A 23,130-nucleotide genomic window follows, 5' to 3' on the forward strand; every position below is an offset into this window, starting at 1 on the left:
AACAAATGGGTCTACTGCTTACCGTATGCAGCTGTATAACCCAAGCAATTTATCTAACCTTTCTAAACCTTAGATTCCCTATCTACTAAATGGTATAATTACAGGGTCTACCCCATCGGATTGTTGTGATAATTAAACAAGATATGATTGTAAAGCACTTGGCATAAAACCAGGCATACAGATAAACACTTCGTAAGTGTTAAGTGATATACAAGTATTGATGTTTTAGTTAAGGTTCTCTGAGTTGCAAATAACAAAAACGAACTCAAGCTAGATTTCATCTACTTAGTAAGTATCTACTGAACACTTGCTATGTGCTTTATATGGGCCAGGCACTATGCTAGGAACTGGTAAGCAAAAAAAAAAAAAAAGGAATTTTATAACAGAGATACAGAGAAATCACTTACTGTTCCATCCACCGAAAAATTGACTGCTGCTGTTTTATCTCCCTTCAATCTGTTAACTTATTCCAAACTCCTAAAATAGGGACCAGGAGTCCCTCCCTGGCTCAAATGGTTAAGGCTTAACTACTAGCCGAATTAGTGGTTCGAACCCACCCAGAGGCTCCTCAAAAGACAAGCCTGGATTTCTACTTCTGAAAGGTCACAGCCTTGAAAACTCTATGGAGCAGCTCTACTCTGCACACATGGGGTCGCCATGAGTCAGAACCGACTCAGTAGCAACTAACAACAACAGAAGCAAGATAGGGATCAAGTGTCCATCTTCGTCTAAGCAGGGGTCACTTAATGGGGTCACTGGGAATTGAACAAATATTCTAAATGGTATCTCCAATAAGTATTTTGTCCACAGTTTATAAAAGATAAAACTGAGGCTGAGAAGTATGAGTGGCTTTCTCAAGTTCATGTGCACAGATGCAGGGTCAGCACCTTAGAGTGAATTGCCTCCTTAAATTTTATGTTCTAGGTGACTCACTCACCTACCGTAGTCCTAGCTCTGCTAACTCCTAATCAAACTCACTGCCATCCAGCTGATTCTGACTCATAGCGACCCTATAGCAATGAGTAGAATTGCCCCACAGGTTTTCCAAGGCTGTAAATCTTTACAGAAGCAGACTGCCACATCTTTCTCCTGCACAGCAGCTGGTGGGTGCAAACCGCCAACCTTTTGGTTAGCAGCCAAGACCTTAACCACTGCACCACAAGGGCTCCTCTTTAATGCCTAATTCAATTATACATGTTTTTCCTCACTAAAATTTGTCACCTTCACAATTTTCAAAGAAACACAATGTCTCAAAAAACAGTTGCATGGAATTACGTTTTTAAAAAAGTTTTTCAAAAGAGAATAAGCATGTAATTACCTATGCTCTTATTGATCTTGTATATCGTTAAACAATTTGCCTCTCAGAAAATTCCACTGAAAGCAGAAACTTACCTTCCCACTCTGCTGGGATATCCCCTATTTCATAGTCTACTTCTTTTTTCTGTACTACTTCTACAATTCTTCTCTCTTGAACAGTCTGTCCTATAAGACAAAAGTGATTAATATATTTTTAAATGAACCCACAATACAGTAGTTGTTGCAAGTAACATCTTATCCTTTGATATGGCACACTCCACGTATGGTAAAAGAACTACATTAACAGGAAGAAGAATAGGTTCCTTTTAGAATTAGATATGTTAGAAAAGGCAATTTCTAAACTATTGTAGAATGTTTATATTTCCTACAATAGTATGCAAAATTAATTTTGGTAGACTAAATCCTGGTGGTGAAGTGGTTAAGAGCTATGGCGAGCTACAGCTGCTAACCAAAAGGTCAGCAGTCCAAATCCATAAGCCGCTCCTTGGAAACTCTTTGTGGCAGTTCTACTCTGTCCTATAGGGTCACTATAACTCAGAATTGACTCAACAGCAATGGGTACGGGTATGTCCAATAAATACAAGACTCCAAAAGAGCAACCAATTAATCCTATTGGGACTAAGGGCTAATAAAAATCATTTTAATAATCAATCCCTTCAAACAACATAGTATATATTGTTTGTAGTGGTTTGGTGCTGTCGAGTCGATTTTGACTCATAGCGGCCCCATGTGACAGAGTAGAACTGCTTCACATTAGGCTGTAATCTTTACAGAAGTAGATCTCCAGGTCTTCCTCCAGTGGAGCCGCTGGGTGGGTTTGAACCACCACCCTTTCAGTTAGCAGCCAACTGCTTAACTGTTGCACCACCAGGGCTCCTTACAAGTATATATTAGAGGTGCCAATGGCTACTGGCACTGCCTGAGCGAATCGCTACTCACAGCCCCTACTAACTATGCAGTGGGCCACAGATCATGGCACTACCCTACTCTGACAATACACTGGCAAACCCAAGGGACCTAAGCCATGTGTTGGATCCTGCCGCCCATCAAAGTCATAATCTCTCAAGGGAATCTGAATGAACAGGGACAAAACTAGTGTACCTCAGGTATGGGGCTTCAGGTGAGGGTTCATCATCGGGAACGGATGGTGACAATGTAAAAAACATGAAAACAGAGAGATCAGTAAGGAAACAGATGGAGAGGGATCAGGGATGCTATGAGAATGCCTACATTTCTCAATAACAAAAATTTGATCAGCGTATATTTTAAGTTTATATACCAAAAAAAAAACAAAAACAAAACCCAAACCCATTGCCATCGAGTCGACTCTGACTCATAGCGATCCTGTAGTATAAGTTTATACAGAAAGCATAAAACTATTTGGTATTTTCTTCTGTTTTTAGAAAGTTTTGATTATATCCTCAAAACAGCTTTGTCAAAATGGCGGCTTCAAAACATGTGGCTCTGTCATTCGCTTTTAGCTTGGGAAAACCAGGCAAGCTTTCCACTTCTCAATAGTTAACAAGCATGCCTGCCAACTCTGGAAAATGCGAGCTGAGACAGAGAAGACACTGGCAAGTAACGACAGGAGCAGCAAGGCTGAATAGTAATCAGTCCAGTCAGGGAAAGAAATCTGGGCCTTACGAAAGACTCCTTTCTCTTCCTTCTAAGACAACCTTGTATTGTTGGGTGCCGTCAAGTCAATTCCAACACACAGCAACCCCATGTGACAGAGCAGAACCGCCCCACAGGGTTTTCTAGGCTGTAATCTTTATGTGAGCAGATCACTAGGCCTTTTCTCCTGGGGAGTTGCTGGTGGGTTCAAATTGACAACCTTTCAGTTAGCAGCCAAGTGCTTAACCACTGCACTGGCTAGGGCTCCTTAGGCCAACCTTGCTGTTGTGTGCCATAGAGTTGATTCCGACTCATAGTGACCCTTGCACTATGCTAGATAGACTAGGTGACGTAGTTAAAAAAAACTGACCTGTTGCCTACAAATCTTTCTCCTGTACTGCCTGAAATTCTACTAACTGAAAATTCCTTTGTGCTAATAAGGAAACTCCTGGGAGTGACTGTGCAGGAAAAAAGAAGGCACAAAAGGGCAGCCTGAGAAGACTGAATGGCTAGTTTTACCTCCTCTGCCTTAAGTGATAGTAAGTGAAAGGTTGGGATTTCACAGACAAGCCATTAATGACTAATAACCCTTATTGGTTATGGGGTTATAGTGTCAGGGAAGTTCTGCATTTCATTATGGATTCATTTAATCAGATTGATTTAATCCTAACAGAGAAGTTCCCCAAGTTTTATAAAGAGGAACTCCCTTTTGCTTATCTTACCCAGAGAGTTTACAGTAGGACAACAGATTCCTAGTACAAATCTAAGTATTCAGGACAAGGTCAAGGTAAAAGGAGCCTGGAACAATGACAGCTGCATTTCTCTCTTAGCAGAAACTCAATGTATGTACATGTATTTTTACTAAAATGCTATTTACATCCACATACATAAACACATTATAATAACAAGAGTTACCATAAATTAAGCATATACTAAACATATATACATATATATACTAAAGTATGTTTCCATCACCTGTCAGTTGTTGTACTCTGGTGGTTTGCATTTTGCTATGATGCTGGAAGCTACAGAACCAACATTTCAAATACCAGCAGGGTCGCCCATGGTGTGGACAGGTTTCAACAGAACTTCCAGACTAAGACAGACTAGAAAAAAGGACCTATCTATTTCCAAAAATTTACAATGAAGATCCTGTGGATTACAAAAGAATATTGTCTACTATGGTGCTGGAGGATGGGCCCCCTAGGTTGATCAGTGGTCAAAGAAATGGACTTGAGCAAGCCAATGACAGTGAGGATGGTGCAAGATTGGGCAACATTTTCTTTGGTTGTACATGGGGTCTTCATGAGTCAGAGGCAACTCGACAGAAACTAACAACAACAAAAATATGTTTACAGGCCAATTTTCAAAATATTTCAAACAATCAAAACGCCCATGTTTTTGTATAGTCCTTTTCTAAATACCAAGATGTAAAGATGTATGACCTTTTAGCGTTAACAACTACAGAAAGGAAAATTATTGTTTAAAGTATAAAATGTTAACGGATGAACTTCTGAAGTATTGTGTGGTCTATAAGCTTTTAAACGTACATCCATAAAATTTAGCACATGGGAAGAGGACGAGGGGCCTATCATTCCCAGTAGCACAACTAAATGCGTGTATACTATAGAGATCTGTGACACAAAAATTAACTTTCTATTCCTATCCTCAGGTCTATAAACTTCATTAAAGATCTCCCAAGATTTTTAAAAATCAGAAGTCAAACATATTTGTGTGTATTTGGAAGGACAGGAAAATAATTCATGAACCAGTTAAACTAATTCCTTGATAATTGTTGAATAAGCATAACTGACATCAAAGATGTATTAAAAAATACATGTACACATCTTTAGAAATATAAAATAAAGCAGTATTTCACTGAATAATTTCTTTGTAATGAGATATAAGGTGTTGTGTTCCCCTCCCCCCAAAAATAAACTGCTTTAAAACTACTCCATTCTTTGGAATAAATCCTACTTGAACAATTTTTATGAATTAGGAATGAAGTTTCTGCTTCCCACTGAGTAAGAAATTATGCACAAACTGTATACTTACTTGTATTACTACGCTTTCATGTAACATTTGTAACAACAATCCTACTTATCACAGCAAAGAAATCTCTATTCTAATGAATAGAGCACATTTAAGTACTAGCTCAAGTTATCATAATTTTAGGGAGTAATATATATTTTAAAATTAACTTAATAATAAAAATATTTAACCTAATATATGTATAGGTTTATAAGTCCTAACGCAACAATCCACCACACCTCTGTCAGTTTGTCATACTGTGGTGGCTTGCATTTGCTGTGATGCTGGAAGCTATGCCACTGATATTTCAAATAGCAGCAGGGTCACCTGTGGTGGACAGGTTTCAGCTGAGCTTCCAGACTAAGACAGGCTAGGAAGAATGACCTGGCGGTTTACTTCTGAAAAAATCGGTCAGTGAAATCATTATAAATAGCAGCCGAACACTGTCAGATATACTGCCAGAACATGGGCCCCTCAGGTTGGCAGGCACTCAAAATAGGACTGGAGAAGAGCTGCCTCCTCAAAGTAGGGTCAACCTTAATGACATGTAGGGAGTAAATCTTTCAGGACCTTCATTTACTGCTGCAGCATGACTCAACATGAGAAGAAACAGCTGCAAACATCCATTAATAGTTAAAATGTGGAATGTACGAAGTAAGAATCTAGGAAAATTGGAAGTCATCAAAAAAGAAACAGAATGTAAAAAGATTGATATCCTTGGCATCAGTCAGCTGAAATGGACTGATATTGGCCATTTTCAATCAGACAATCATATTGTCTACTATGCCAGGAATGACAAATTGAAGAGGAATGGTGTCACGTTCATCATCAAAAAGAACATTTCAGGATCTATCCTAAAGTACAACGCTGTCAGTGTTAGGATAACACCCATACGCCTACAAGGAAGACCAGTTAATACAACTATTATTCAGATTCATGGACCAACCACTAATGCCAAAGGAGAGGAAATTGAAGATTATTAACAATTTATGCAGTCTGAAATTAATCAAACAAGCAAAGAAGAGGCATTAATAATTACTGATGATTGGAATGTGACACTTGGAAACAAAGAAGGATATATAGTTGGAAAATATAGCCGTGGGGACAGAAACAATGCTGGAGATCACATGATAGAATTCTGCAAGACCAATGACTTCTTCATTGCAAATACCTTTTTTCAACAATGTAACCTGCAACTATACATGTGGACATACTGGCTGGAAAACAGGAATCAAATCGACTATGTCTATGGAAAGAGTCAATGAAACATCATCAGAATATCAATATCACCAGTCAGGACAAAACCAGGTGACGACTGCAGAACAGACCATCAATTGCTTATATGCAAGTTGAAGCTAAAGTTGAAGAAAATTAAAACAAGTCAACGAGAACCAAAATATGATCTTGAGTATATCCCACCTATATCCGGAGACCATCTCAAGAAGAGATTTGATGCACTGAAAATTAATCACCGAAGACCAGACGAGTTCTGGGATGACATCAAGAATATCATATATGAAGAAAGCAAAAGGTCATTATCGAGACAGGAAAGAAAGAAAAGACCAAAATGGATGTCAGAAGAGACTCTGAAACTTGCTCTTAAACATAGAGTGGCTAAAGTGAATGGAAGAAATGATGAAGTAAAAGAGCTGAACAAAGCTTTCAAACGGTGGCTCGAGAAGACAAAGTAAAGTATTAAAATGAAATGTGCAAAGACTGGGAGTTAGAAAACCAAGAGGAAAGACAATACATTTCGGCATTCCTCAAGCTGAAAGAACTGAAGAAAAAATTGAAGCTTCCAGTTGCAACACTGAAGGATTCTATGGGCAAAATACTGAACAATGTAGGAAGCATCAAAAGAAGATGGAAGGAATATACAGAGTCACTGTACCAAAAAGAATTGGTCAACATTCAGCCATTTCATGAGGTAGCACATGATCAATAACCCATGGTACTGAAGGAAGAAATTGAAGCTGCACTAAATGCACTGGCAAAAAACAAGGTTCTAGGAATTGACGGATTACTAACGGAGATGTTTCACCAAATGGATACAGCACTGGAGGTGCTCACTCGTCTGTGCCAAGAAATCTGGAAGACAGCTACCTGGCCAACCGACTGGAAGAGATCTATATTTGTGCCCATTCCAAAGAAAAGTGACCCAACAGAATGCGGAAATTATCAAACAATATCATTAATATCACACTAAAGTAAAACTGTGTTGGAGATAACTCAAAAACAGTTCCAGCAGTACGCTGACAGGGAACTGTCAGAAATGCAAGACAGATTCGGAAGAGGACATGAACAAGGGATAATATTGCTGATGTCAGAGAGATCTTGGCTGAAAGCAGAGAATACCAGAAAGTTGTTTACCTGTGTTTCATTGACTATTCAAAGGCATTCAACTGCATGGATCATAACAAATTATGGATAACATTGCAAAGAATGGGAATTCCAGAACATTTAATTATACTCATGAGGAACCTGTAGATAAACAAAGACAGTCACTCAAACAGAACGAGAGGATACTGCGTGGTTTAAAATCAGGAAAGGTGTGAGTCAGGGTTCTATCCTTTCACCATACTTATTCAAACTGTATGCTAAGCAAATAATCCGAGAAGCTGGACTATATGAAGAAGAACATGGCATCATGATTAGTGTAAGACTCACCAACAACCTTCGTTATACAGATGACATAACCTTGCTTGCTGAAAAGGAAGAGGACTTGAAGCACTTACTGATCAAGATCAAAGAGCACAGCCTTCAGTATGGATTACACCTCAAAACAAAGAAAACAAAAATCTTCATAACTGAACCAATAAACAACATCATGATAAACGGAGAAAAGATTAAAGTTGTCAAAGATTTCATTTTACTTAGATTCACAATCAACACGCATGGAAGCTTGCTGTTATGTTGTTAGGTGCCCACTCAGAGCGACTCTATGTACGACAGAATGAAATACTGCCTGGTCCTGCACCATCCTATCTTTGCTATGTTTGAGCCCACTGTTGTAGCCACTGTGTCAATCCATCTCATTGATGTTCTTCTTCTTCTTCCCTGACCCTCTACTTTATCAAGCATGATGTCCTTCTCCAGGGAATGGTCCCTCCTGATAACATGTCCAAAGTAGGTTAGACAAAGTCTTGCCATCTTCACTTCCAATGAGCACTCTAGCTGTACTTCTTCCAAAATGGACTTGTTTGTTCTTCTGGCAGTCCATGGTTTATTCAATATTCTTCGCCAACACCATTATTCAAAGGTGTCAATTCTTCGTTCTTCCTTATTCATTGTCCAGCTTTCACACGCATAAGAGGCGATTGAAAATACCATGGCTTGGGTCAGGCGCACCTTAGTCCTCAAAGTGACATCTTTGCTTTTCAACACTTTAAAGAGGTCTGTTGCAGCAGACTGCCTGATGCAATACATCGTTTGATTTTTTGACTACTGCTTCCACGGGTGTTGATTGTGGATCCAAGTAAAATGAAATCCTTGACAACTTCAACACTTTCTCCATTTATCATGTTGCTTACTGGTCCTGTTGTGAAGATTTTTGTTTTCTTTATGTTGAGGGTAATCCATACTGAAGGCTGTGGTCTTTGACCTTCATCAGTAAGTGCTTCAAGTCCTCTTTTCTTTTAGCAAGAAAGGCTGTGTTATCTGCATATGCAGGTTGTTAATAAATCTTCCTCCAATCCTGACGCCATGTTCTTCTTCATTAGTCCAGCTTCTCAGATGACTTGCTCAGCATACAGACTGAATAAGTATGGTGAAAGGACAGAACCCTGATGCACACATTTCCTGATTTTAAACCACGCAGTATTCCATTGTTCTGTTCAAACGACGGTCTCTCGGTCTAGGTACAGGTTCCTAATGAGCACAATTAAGTGTTCTAGAATTCCCATCAGAAGCAGCAGTCAAGACCTCAAACGACGTATTGCATTGGGCAAATCTGCTGCAAAACACCTCTTAAAAGTGTTAGAAAGCAAACGTGTCACTTTGAGGACTAAAGGGTGCCTTACACAAGCCATGGTATTTTCAATCGTCTCATATGCGTGCAGAAGCTGGACAATGAATAAGAAAGACAGAAGAAGAATTGATGACTTTCAATTATGATGTTGGTGAAGAATATTGAATATACCATGGACTGCCAGAAGAACAAATAAGTCTGTCCTGCAAGAAGTACATCCGGAGTGCTACTTGGAAGTGAGGATGGTGAGACTTTATCTCACGTATTTTGGACATGTTATCAGTAGAGATCAGTCCCTGGAGAAGGACATCATGCTAGGTAAAAGAGAAGGTCAGCAAAAAATAGAAAGACCCTTGATAAGATGGACTGACACAATGGCTGCAACAATGGGCTCAAACATAGCAATGACTGTGAGGATGGCACAGGACCAGGCAGTATTTCGTTCTGTTGTACATAGGGCCGCTATGAGCTGGAACTGACTCTAAGCACCTAACAACAACAGTGCAACAATAAACAAATCACCTAGATAGTCAATGCATATTATTAAGTAAAACAATGCATAGTTGTAATGTTAAATAATATTAGATTTAATTAAAATAGGCAATACAAAATTTTGAATTCAGGAAGATCGTAATGACCAACAGTACATGGATTTAAAGATTGTGAAAGTAACAGTATATTTTTCAAACTTAAAAACTTTTAAAGCTAGCTGCTTTTGAGTTATTTACCCTAGGAAGGCAGATTTCTTGTTTCTTTGTGTAGAAAAATACGAAGCCCATTTAGTAAAAATTGGAAAAAAGTAAAGAAAAAAAAAAAGGTGAAATCCCAGGAATGGGGTAGATGACAGAGGTTTGGGGAGAGTATGGGGATCCGGGACACCGACATGGGAAGGAAAATCTAGAGCAGAGTCCTAAACTTTAGTCATTCAAGGACCATCTGTGCAATTTTTTCCATATCTGCACCTTATACTATTCTAGCCCTAATATTTTTCTTGCTTTTTTTATTCAATATTCACTTTTACCTTACCCTAAAAAAATACCAATAGACCATTGACTTAATGTACTAGTTGTATTTTTATTCATACATTAAAATAGATATAAGGGATTGCCTTTGTATCACCTTAAGTCATTCTGCAGAGACTACACTTGCAGACCACACTGGACCAGAGAGACATGCCTGGCAATACACATGGTGACATACAGCATAAGGACCAGCATGAAACCTTGTGGCTGGAGAATGGTTAAAGAACATCAAAGTCTTGCTTGCATTATATTCACTTTTCATTTCTTAAAATCCTAAATGCACAACAATTTAATGTTAGGTTTGAAGGAAGAGGATAGTAGTCTTAGAATTCCATGGGTGACCAGAAGGAAAAAAAAGCTAATACTTACAGAATGTTTACCATGTGCCCACTGAAGTTTTAACTTTGTACGAGTAATTTCATTCATATTTTACAACTCCATGAGACACTATTATCACTCCATTTTCTAAAGAGATTAAGTCTTAAGAAAACTTAAGATATTGACCTCAGCTCACACAGCTAATAAACAGGAGTCAGAATTTGAACATGGGTCTTCTAACTCCAGACCTTGGTCACTTACGCAACTAAGGTATGTTGCCAGATTCTAAGACATTACAAATGTTACATATACAAACCTACCACGTTTCAGTTAGTAAAATACAATGGCTAAGGAGTCCCTCGGTGGTGAAAATGGTTAACACACTCAGCTGCTAACCGAAAGATTGGAGATTCTAGTCCAGCCAGAGGCGCCTCTGAAGGAAAGGCCTGGCAATTTTAGAAAAATCAGCCATTGAAAACCCTATGGAGCCCAGGTCTACTCTGACACACATGCGGCATCAGAAGTTGGAATTGACTCAACAGCAACTGGTAACTGGTAAGCTAAAAGCAAAAGTAATTGTCGTATCTAAGAAGATTAAAAATCAACTATTTCTCTGCAAAAAAGAAGAACTACTGCCTTTTACTAGTGTATTTCCTGAATGTAGAAAACACATTAAATCATTCCACATAACGATACTAACAATCATTCAACATAAAATACTTTACATAAATGTGGTATAAGTTCACTGAAGAAAATCTGGAAAATACAGAAAAGTAGAAATAATAATCATCCATAATCTCATCAAAAAACCATACTATTAACTACTTATCACCTTTCAGTAATCAATATGTAGATTATAAATACACAAATACTTATATATGTGTGTGTGTGTATATATATATACACACACATATATATACATACATTTACAAGATTTAAGTCATACTGCAATTTATCTTTTTCCCTCCTACATAGAAAATATGAAGGTTTCTCATGTCCTTTTTCCATAGGGACAGGTTCAGTGGTAGAATTCTTGCTTTCCATGCAAGGTTCAATTCTCAGCTGATGCACCTCATGTGCAGCTTCCACCCATCTGTCAGTGAAGGCTTGAGTGTTGCTATGATGCTGAACAGGTTTCAGCAGAGCTTCCAGGCTACGACAAACTAGGAAGAAAGACATGGTGATCTTCTTCTAAAAATCAGCCAGTGAAACCTACAGACCACAATAGCCTGATCCCATTGTGCCTGGGGACGGTGGTGGCCAAAAGTAACATGTCATTATTCTCTAAGTAAAAAATATTAGTGTTCTTTCCAAATATGCTCTGATGAAGAAGAAAACACCTGTATAAGTGTGTAAAATAATATTTCTTTGGTTCAATTGTGCTTTAAACATAAAGAGAGAAAAGAACTTTCCTTTTTAAGAACAAATAAGTTAAAACAAATACTAAAGAAAAATTTCTGCCAATTAAAAGGTAACTTTCAAGTATGTCACACAAAGTAAGCTTTATAAATTAAGGTAGAACTTCAAGATTGGGGGAGAGGAAGAGGTAGACTGCAGTGATTCATTTAATATCTTGGTCACCAAAGAAATATTCTTTTCTGAGAGACAAAAATACATCACAGGAAAAAGTCTTCTGGCCTTTTTTTTTTTCATCTTTTCTATTTCTAACCTAGAAGAACACCGAAGCAATCTTCGGGATAGGAAAAATGCTTTGAGGAAGTCCCTGAAGTTAGCATGCAGTTAAAGGGCCCTGCTGGCGCAACAATTAAGTGCTTGCCTGCAAACCGAAAGGCTGGCAGTTCAAACTCACTCAGTGGCTCCATGGGAGAAAAAGCCAGCAATCTGCTTCTGTAAAGATTACAGCCCAAAAAAATCCTATGGGGCAATTCTACTCTGTCACATGTGGTCACTAAGAGTCAAAAATCAACTTGATGGCACCTAATAACAACAAAAGTATGCAGTTACCTTCTAGAGAAAAGGGATTTATGAAAGATCCCCCCTACCCCCAGCACCACTGGTGGATGGAGAGAGCACAGATATTCTCTACTCTCAGAGCAAGTTTCTGCAGAAGAACTGGAATATGGCTTGTTAGGAGCCAAAGAACTGACTTAAAGATTTGGGACTTTTTGATATTTTAAATACCACTTTCTGCATGTAGATTTTATTGTCAGTCTTGTGATACTTCCTCTAAGAATTTAAAGTTTGTTTATTTTTTGAGCAAGTTATATAACCCACTGCCATCAAGTCGATTCCAACTCTTAGTGACACTATAGGACAGAGTAGAACTGCCCCATAGGATTTCCAAGGAACAGCTGGTGGATTCCAACTGTTGACCTCTTGGCTAACAGCTGAGCTCTTAAGAACTCTGCCACCAGGCCCAAGTTATATAGGCACATGTATAAAAGTCCCCCCCCCTTGAAGTCAGCACAACTGGACTAAATCAAAGCTAAGAAGTTTCCTGAATACAATCAAACACTTTGAGGGATAGAGTAGCAGGAGTAGGGGTCTGGGGAACATGCTTTCAGGGGACAGCTAGGTCAACGGGCATAACAAACTTATTAAGAAAATGTTCTGCATCCTACTTTGGTGAGTGGCATCTGGGGTCTTAAAAGCTTGCAAGCGGCCGTCTAAGATACATCGATCGGTCCCACCCACCTGGAGTAAAGGAGAATGAAGAACACCAAAGACACAAGGAAAGTATTAGCCCAAGAGACAGAAAGGGCCACATAAACCAGAGACTTCATCAGCCTGAGACCAGAAGAACTAGATGGTGCCCGGCTACCACCACCAATGAACATCCTGACAGGGAACACAACAGAGTCCCTGATGGAGCAGGACAAAGGTGGGGAGCAGAACTCAAATTCTAGTAAGAAGACCAGACTTAATGGTCTGAGACTGGAGGTACCCCAGAAAGCATGGCCCCTGGATTCTCTTTCAGCCCAGAACTAAAACAATTTCCAAGGCCCCCTCTTCAGACAGCGATTGGACTAGACTGTGGGACATAAAGTGATACTCGTGAGGAGTATGCCTCTTAGCTCAAGTAGATACAAGAGACTAAACTGGCAGCTTCTGTCCAGAGGTGAGATGGGAAGACAGAGACGGTTAGGAGCTGGTTGAATGGACATGGGGAATCGCGTGGAAAGGAGGAGTGTGCTGTCACAGTATGCAGACAGCAATTATAGTCACATAATAATGTATGTATAAATCTTTGTATGGGAAAGAATAAAAAAATCTCCCTGCCTCCATCCCCCCCCCGCCTTCCCACTCTTGTCTCTTGGTCATTCAGTTATCCTCCCTGGCAGCAAACATGATTACTAATTTCTAATGTAAACTTCTAGTGACAGCTTATAGATGTACAAGCAAATGTGAATGTAGGCAGATTTTTTTTTTGAGGATGCCACAAATGGTAGCGTACCAATTACACTATTTAGCATCTTTCTTTTTCTTCTCTCCTTTAATAACCTAGTCGGGAGACTCTTACACATGAATATAAAAGGATCAGTGTCATTATTTTTAATAAACACAGAATAACACATAGAATGGGTATACCATATTAAACCAATTCATTATTGATATTTGGGTTTTCAATCTTTTGCTGTAACAAGCAACACTGCAATGAATAGCTTTATACATGTCTTTTCAAATAAGTGCAAGTATATCCATGGGGGAAATTCCCAGAAGTAGAATGGCTAGGTCACATTCAATGTGCATCTGCAATTTTGACAGCTATTTCCAAACTGCCTTCCATAAAGGTTGCACCATTTTAACTCTCACTAGCAATGGGTGAAAGCACATTTTTCCCTATACCCTGACTCTTTGATCTTTGCCATATCATAGGTTAAAAAACAGTAACTTGTTAGTCTTCTCTTTTTATGAACAAAGTTGGCACTGTTTCATTTTAAGAGCCTTTGTATATCCTTTTTTATAAATTGTGTCTTTTCGACTATTTTTCTATTGGTTGTTTGTCTTTCACTTCACAATTTGTAGAAGCTCTTCATATACTTAAGAAGTTTACTCTTTGTTATTGATAGGAATTGCAAATATTTTACAGTTTGTCCTTTCAGCTTTATTTATATTTTTTCCATTGTAGAATTTTTTTTTTACAATGAGGTTGAACTTTTTTAATCTTTTTGTTTCATAATTTTAAAGTTGTCTCAATCTTCTGTGTTCTGTCCTTAACTTCTATGGCTTCATTTTCACATCCTATATATTTTAAAATAATTGATATCACTATAATCAAAATTCACTTAAAAAGCCATCCCATCACTTGACCCAGCAATCCCATTTCTAAGAATTTACTCAATAACACAAAAATACATATGCACAAGAGTATCCACTACACCATTATCTGCAATTGCAAAATACTGGAAACTACTTAAATGGCCAAGCATAGAAGATTGGTTGAATAAACAATACACCAGTGGAGTACCATCCAGCTGTAAATAGAACAAAGATCTCTAAGAAATCAGAGATTTCTAGAAGATGTTAAGTGGAAAAAAACAAAAGCAAAGTGCAAATGAACACAGATAGTATAATACCTTAAGAAAGAAGAAGAAATAAGAAAATACAGATAGATGATATAGATAGACAGACAGAAAGAAAGATCTGCTTATTGTTACAAAACAAACACAGGAAGGACAAATTAGAAAACAATGAAGTTGCTTACATACAAAGGGCAAGGGACAATCAGGTAAGTGAGTGGAAATGATATGGAAAAGAGTGATACTTTTCTGAGTATACACTTCTGAATAAGTTTGAAAACATGTTAATGTTCTACATATTCAAAAAATAAAACTAAATCGACAGAGATGTGAAGGGGAAAAGAGAAACCAAAACTGAAAGCAAACTGAAACAAATGAATCTAACTTTATTTCAAATTAATAACATAACCACACCAAAAGGGGGAAGAAAAGGAAAAACTACACCAAGTAACTTATGAACACAGTATTTGAGTATATATCCTCAGTCTTGGACAGGGTGAGGAGGAGAACTGCAAATAAATCCTAGACTTATTTAGTATGTTTGTTTTCTGTATGGGCGAGGCAATTGTCAAACTCGTTTAGATGTATTACAGGTGTATTAACCACTGGTGGTGCAGTGGTTAAGAGACTGGCTGCTAACCAAATGGTTGGCAGTTTGAATCCACCAGCTGCTCCTTGGAAACACTATGGGGCAATTCTACTCTGCCCTATGAGATCACCATGCATTGGAATTGACTCGACAGCAATAGGTTTGTTTTGGTTTTTGGTTATAGGATTCAGGAAATGAGTAAATGAGTTAAGGCTTTTGGAAGCCAAGGTTCTCACTGTGGAAAGACAGACAAATATGGAATGCAGTAAGGTAAAAAAGAACCATGTGAGGATAGATTAAAATTGGAATTATCAGTTGTCATGGTTTGAATTAGGTCCCCCAAAAAATGTGTGTATCAATTTGACTAGGGCATGATTCCTGATACTGTGTGATTTTCCTGTATGTTGTAAACCTGCCTCTATGATGTTAATGAGGGAGGATGGGTGGCAGTTGTGTTAGTAAGGCAGGACTGGATCTACAAGACTGGATTGTGTCCTGAGGCAATCTCTTGAGATATAAAAGACAGAAGTGAGCAGTGAGACAGGGGGACCTCATACCATCAAGAAAGCAGTGCCGGGAGCAGAGCGCGTCCTTTGGACCGGGGTCCCTGCGCAAAGAAGCTCCTAGTCCAGGGGAACACTGATGAGAAGGCCGACAGAAAAAGACTTCCCCTGGAGTTGACACCCTGAATTTGGACTCTTAGCCTACTTTGACTGTGAGGAAATAAACTTCTCTTCGTTAAAACCATCCACATGTGGTATTTCTGTTATGGCAGCACTAGATGACTAAGACATCAGTGTAGTTCCAGTTCTATTTGCAGAAAGAGCCTAGAAGCAAAGACACTAATAGCAACAAGCACTTCTAGAGCCTAAATCTTGATTCTCTATACCATTATCCACAGGAGCCTTGGTGGTACAGTGGGGTTAAGCACTGGGCTGCTAAACCAAAGGTTGGAGGTTCGAACCCACCAGCACTCCTCTGGAGAAAGATGTAGCAGTCTGCTTTCATAAAGATATACAGCCTTGGAAACCTTATGGGGCAGTTCTACTCTGTCCTATAGCATCTCTAGAAGTTGGAATCTACTCGATGGCAATGGGTTTGTTTTTTATACCATTATCCAGTAAAAGAAACCAGGCCTTCTCAAGAGACACAGCTGATTCCAGGCCTGGGGCAGGGTGTTCTCAAGATGAACCTGGAACGTCTTGTTATGTCAAATATGAAAGAGTTCTTGAAAAAAAAAAAAAAAATATATATATATATATATGGGCCTGTCACAAGGACTTAGAGCTAGTTTGACGGGATTCGCACTGGCCAAATCTGGGATAATCTGTGCACTGAAATAATTATTATAGATCAGTAATTCTCAAAGTGTAATCTGGGGACTTCTAGGCAGTACCTATGACCCTTTTAAGGGGTCTGTGAAGTCAGAACTACTTTCATAATAATACTAATATGTTATTTGCACCCTTTTCACATTCATTCTCTCATAAATGACATTGGAGGTTTACAGAGGCTACATGATGTGTGATCAAATAACAGACTGAATGAGGAAACAGATATGAAAGTCCAGCTGTTTTTTGTTAAACCAGAAATTAAAGAGATTTGCAAAAGTGTAAAACAATGCTACTCTTCTCTATAAATGTTTCTGTTTTGGAAAATATGGTTATTTCTCACAAAAAATATATTCTTTATGTTAACATGTAATGGATTTACATGTTAATATTCAAAAATTCTCAGTTTTAGTTTCAATATGATAAATATTAATACACATCCCACAAACGAACCTCTTTCAGATCCTCAATAACTGGGAAAGGTTTAAAGGGATCTTGAAACCAAAAAGTTTGAGAACTACATACACCACTGAAAAACATTAGGAATTCATAAGTCCATGCCAACAAAAGATAAACATAAATAGATGGATAAATAAATGAATTGGGGTGAAGGAAAAGGGTGCTTTTGCTTACCATGGTGCTGAACAGTAAATGTGGAGCAAGTGCTGGAGTGGGTAAATAATCATTTTTGTAACCATCATGGGAAAGATTGGTTTTGGCAAGAATCATTAATGAAAGGGGATTGTCTCTTGTTTTTATTTGGAAACAATTTCCCCTTCTTCTGGATATACAGTGTTCCTACATGTTTGAAAGTAGAACAAGAGTTACATATTAAAAAGACAGTTGGGTTATGCATTATAAAATTTATAATTTTGCTACCTACTAACACTGCCTTCCTATAGTCCTTCATGACTCTGTAGGTGGCTAAGACGTTTGACAGGTGCCAGTCTGAGACTGGAGATACCAGCGGTCCTGAAGAATGAGACAGCAGACCGAGGTATCTCTCCTTCCCCTGGCCAGTACTCCTTCCCTAACTCACTCACATGAGCCAGGGCAGATATTGGGCAGACTTTAATCCTTAAATTTCAGAGCTTTAGAACTCACAGGATATCTAAGACAGTGGAAGATGGACTTTCTTCCACAACCACCACATCAAAGGTGGAATAAAGGCCTATACTGACTGTGACGCACATGTGATCCTTGGTGAGGGTTCTCACCAGCTGTCTGTTTCCAGACCAATTATTTCCCACTGGTGGCATAGCATAGGAAGAGACAGAGAAATCTGGGGGTGAGTTGGAGCCCCGGTGGCACAGTGGTTAACAGCTCGGCTGCTAACCGAAAGCTGGGAGTTCAAATTCACCAGCTGCTCCTTGGAAACCCTAGGGGGCAGTTCTACTCTGTCCTATAGGGTCGTTATGAGTCAGAACTGACTCGACGGCAATGGGTTTGTTTTCTTTTTTTTGGTGGGGGAGGGTGGAAAAGTTAGATTGAGTGAAGTAACACATCTCTGAGATACTTGCCCCGTGTAAATAAGCAAGCTTCAGGCCCCTGATGTCTGACAGAAGCCCCTGTCTTGGACGAATGGTGATAAAGTAGGTAGCATGGCCAAGGTAAGACCCTTAGTTATCTTACTCATGGCTGGCCCTTTACCCCAGTGGCAGCAGGCAATAAGACCAGGTGACAACTCTACATAAGTTTGTCTGGTGACATATAATCAAGGCTGAATTCTGCATATGAGGGAGGCTTAGAAGTGTCAAAGCATAATTTATGTAAGTGAAGGCTACTAAAAGCCAAGAACCACACTACATATATTAGATTTGGGCACTTTTATACCTTGTTATTCTGAAGCATCACAAATAAAATAAACATCAATTAAAAATACTAAAATAAAAGCCCTAGTGGCACAGACAGGTAAGCATCTGGTAGCCAACCCAGAAGCTGGCAGTTTGAACCCACCCAGCGGCTCCACAGGAGAAAGACCTGGCAATCTGCTTTCATAAAGATTATAGCCAAGAAAACCCTGTGGGGCCGTTCTACTGTCACAAGGAGTCGCTATGAGTCAAAACTGACTCAATGGCACCTAACAACAAGAATACTAACATAGGACTTCTTACACTGAAAGTCATTTTTACATAATTAGATTTAAAGCATATTTTAACTAATATTACTCAGATGCAGCATCTATTTATTAAGAGCCTCCTATGCACCAGGCAATGTTTAGGTACCTGTATCATCTCTTTAAAGCAACCTTTTACAGATGAGGAAAAAGGGGCTTAGACTGATTAACTTATCCAAATGCACACAGTTGATTAAAGTAGTATAGCCAGCATCTGAACCTAAGCATTTTCCTGACTCCTAAGCATAAGCTTTTCTATTTAAGATTTTAAAATTAGCATTTACAAAGTTTGCATACAGTATCGTTACAGATATACAATTAAAAACTAACATTTTATTCATAACTATCATAAGCTATTATTTTCCTGTAGTGTTCAAACAAGGCATTCGTGTTTGAAAATGTGATGATTCTATAATTTGACATATTCTACACATATTTATGTGAGCACGGAAGACTATCTCAGCAGGTCTCAGCAGGTAATACTTTTTTAAAAAAGCAATTAAAGAGGCCTTACAGATAAGCTTTCAGAAAGTTTAAGACTACCAGGTAGTTCAATGGATTACCTAAAATCTTATAAGTTTCCCCATATTTACAGGTTTCCCATAAGAAATCTCAGCTTCTTCTATCTTAGAAAATTCCAAATTATATCAAAATGCTTGGCTTTTCTGAAGTGCTTATATAATATGGTTTAGCCTTTCAGGCCCCGTAAGCGGAAAGGTCTTATGCTATACCGAGAAAGACAGCAGAAAAATTCCAAGTGATCTCTTTCCTGTACTAGTGTAAATGTTTTGTGGCAAGTTTGTAGCACACCAGTAATATTACTGTGTAAATCTGATTTCACTAATATTTTTAAGAGTCATAAGTAAAATTTGTAAAATTTAAGTCTGAAATTACATATGAAGAACATCATACTTTAAGAAAAACAGATAATTCCACTTGGAAATTTGTGTTTATGCTTTCACATGGACAATAAACTGTATATAAAAACATTTCATAGTAATACTATATTCAAACAAAAAATTCAAGTTTTTAAAATATCTGTTATTCAACCAACACACATATATTGAACAGTTTATCACGTTAGTCTAGGAAGATTTACAATCAAAACTTAAATCCGTTTTCTGATTGTATTCCCAAATCATGCACGTAAGTCTTAGAAATGTTGAGTATTTTACTTCATATACTTCCTTTCCACTACTGTGGACAATCAATGCATAATGGGTTTTTTAAAAAATAAATAAAAACACTTGAATGTTTTGTGTAAAGAATCATTTATTTTTCAAATTGCAAGGAATTCTGACTCCTATTACAGCTGCTATTACACCCCCTCAAAGGAGGTAACGACAGATACATGACTCTTTAGCCTATCTATGAATAAGGTGTCCACTCTGAACAACTGAAAGACAGGCAGCCACTGCAGGTTTTGAGTGATATGCAGAGAATCAGTTTTTGAAAGCACTTTATTCACCTAATACATTCTACCATTCTTTTTAAAGCTAAATTATCTCTAATATAGAAAGCATATTTATAATTGAAAACTTGAGCATTTAACAAAATATCACAAGAAACAAATATTAGGTGATTCTGTAATGACTACATCTGAAACATGACAGATGAGTTAACATGTCTTAAATACACATCAAAAGGAAAGGGAAAAAAAAGGGAAATATGACATTTTCTCTTATCCAACCTAAGTACGCTTTAAGATACATTGTATGGAAATTCCAGGTTTTCAAAAGACTGTTTTATAGAAATAGGAAATTTAGGACTATAACTGAGAATCTTCGTTTATAGTGACATTGGTTAACCAAAACAACCAAATTCTAATCTGGTAAACCCTTATATAAAAGGCAGTAATACTTTCTTCCTCTCAAAATTAGTAAACACTCATAGTGTAGTATCAACCAATATAATCAAGCTATTTTTTATTTTCATTTTCAAAGTTTAACTTGAACATGTGGAACTGTCAATAGAGAGATAAAGAGAGAAACTTAAAGAATTAACAGTGGCAAGTATTACTAGAATTTAGAGAATTATAAAATTATGCCACTTGTAATGCTTGGGCCTAGATCAAACTTTATTTTAAAATTTGAAATACAGCATATATGGATGGATTCCCAGACCCAAACAGTCTCATAGAAATCAAGAAGTACTTGGTCATTTATCAAAGACTGTAAGAGTCAAGGATTGCAATGTTAGCTACTGTTACTAATTCACAGAATATATGACAGTTTTAAATATGGATAATTTAATGGAAATAAATAGAGTACATTTTATGGAGCATTAGTCTCCATTTTTAAAAAAAAATTATATTTACTTATTAAGCCATAAATTACCAATATCCTTCATTAATCTATTTAATTTAGTTAACCACGATGCACTACTTATCATTAATGAATAGAAATATATTCTGACATAGAATGAGATCATATAATCATCTAATGAAATGTGATAGTCATCAGCTTAACAGGAATTATACTAATACTTGCAAACCAGATTCCTGGGCATAAAAATTGGGTTCAGCTGATAAGAGGATGGGGTGCCAATAGTCTTCAAACTCTTTCTTAATTGTAGAAGCTTTTCTTTCAAAATATGTTCAATCACTATTCAATTTGCAAAGCTGTGCAAAGCAGAGCTTCTCTGGTTGAGGCACTGACCTTTTCTCCTCTCCCCATCCATGCAGGCACCTCTTCACAGTCCTGGGGCTCTAAGTAGTCCTGTGAAAATCACTGATTCAGGCCAAGTTTTGCAGTTTTGAGATTCTAAAATCCATCATACATATATTGGTTTCCTAAACAAAATCAAGATCTTACGAATAGCAGAAAAATCTTCATATATTTCACTTCTTTCTCTGCCCTATCCCTGACCTAGTTTTTAGTCAAGCAACCTGTCACAAACCCCTAACATTTGATCAATCAGTGGTAAGACAAAAAGCATTTTTCCTGCAGCTCTGTATCCCAAGGATATATCAGGTCTACTTCAGTTGTGAATCTATGATTTAAGGCTGGAACCTGGCTTAAGGCTTGTTTCCAGTGTTTAGACATGAGTTCAGTGAGAAATTATTTTCTCAAACTTTAGAGCAAGAAGTCCTTGGGAAGAGACAAAAAAGTTTGTATAGTAAGAGGGAAGAATGACTCTTCAATTCATGTATCCTCAAGGAAGCAGGCCTTCACTGGAAAGGCGTTCTCAATACTTTCTTCAGTCCCTCAGACCTGGAAGCTCACGTGAAGTGCAAGAGATTGAGCTATTCTGAGGCCAATCACAGTGAAAGGAAAGACAGAAAAGAAAATTCTAGCAAGAGCAATTTATTTATAGCATCACATCTATTCATTAAGCTTTCTCTATGACAAAACTACCTGGGCTAATGTTATGGTTTGATTAGTGTCTCCCCAAAAATATATCTCAAGTCTTATTCCTCGGTAGCTATAAATGTGACCATATTTGGAAATATCATCTTTGCAGATGTAGTAATTAGCTAATTCACAGGAGTTCATACTGGAGTACCGTGGGCCATGATCCAATATGACTGGTGTCCTTATAAGAAGAGGAAAAGAGATACACAGAGAGGATGGCCATGTTAAGACTGAGGCAAAGATTGGAGTTATGGTGGCAGAAGCCAACGAACATCAAGGATTACTAGCTGTCACCAGAAGCTAGGTGAGAGGCATGGAACAGATTCTCCCTCAAAGCCCTCAGAAGGAATCAACACTGCCAACACCCCGACTTTGGGCTTCTAGCCTCTAGCCCTGTGAGAGAATACATTTCCACTATTTTAAGCCACCTATTTTGTAGTATTTGTTATGGCAGCCCTATAAAACTAATACAGCTAATAACTAATAAGATTGGATGACATAATTTTACCTTCCTTGTCTACTCCAATTCATTGGTAAAGAAAGATACCATTAAGTTGTGATTTCACCAAAAAGAAAGCTTTAGGAGTATGAAAGAAAACGATTGTCTTAGGCTGGGGTCTATAGAGAAGCAAAACCAGTAAACCATACAAATATATAAAGAGAGAGATTTATATCAAGGAAACGGCTCACACGATTGTAGAGGCTGGAATGTCCCAAGTCCATGGATCAGAATAGAGGCTTCTCTCAATTAACGTAGCCGCAGAGGCTGGCGACCCCAAGATTGGCAGGTTGGAGAGGGGTCCCACTTACAGGCTGTGTAGATCAACAAATCTCAAGATCAACAGATAAGCTGATAGCTCAAGTCCCAAAAACAGAAGGTCAGACAAACAGGAGCTACAGCATCCAGAGCAAGCAAAAACCCAGAACATTTGTGTCTTAACTATCCACTGCTGCTGTAAGAGAAATACCACAAGTAGATGGCTTTAACAAA

At 38.0% G+C, this 23,130-nt stretch overlaps 1 protein-coding gene across 1 annotated transcript in view; it reads right to left on the bottom strand.

Moving 5' to 3' along the window:
• Positions 1-23,130, bottom strand: part of NDUFAF2 (NADH:ubiquinone oxidoreductase complex assembly factor 2) — a 165,133-nt gene that overhangs the window by 26,735 nt on the left and 115,268 nt on the right. The window contains exon 2 of the mRNA XM_023729453.1: positions 1,393-1,482. Coding sequence (XP_023585221.1) covers positions 1,393-1,482 — 90 coding nt within the window. The remainder of the gene's footprint in view (positions 1-1,392; positions 1,483-23,130) is intronic.

The sequence above is a fragment of the Trichechus manatus genome, unplaced genomic scaffold (genome assembly GCF_000243295.1).
Source record: "Trichechus manatus latirostris isolate Lorelei unplaced genomic scaffold, TriManLat1.0 scaffold00029, whole genome shotgun sequence".
Taxonomy (NCBI): Eukaryota; Metazoa; Chordata; class Mammalia; order Sirenia; family Trichechidae; genus Trichechus; species Trichechus manatus.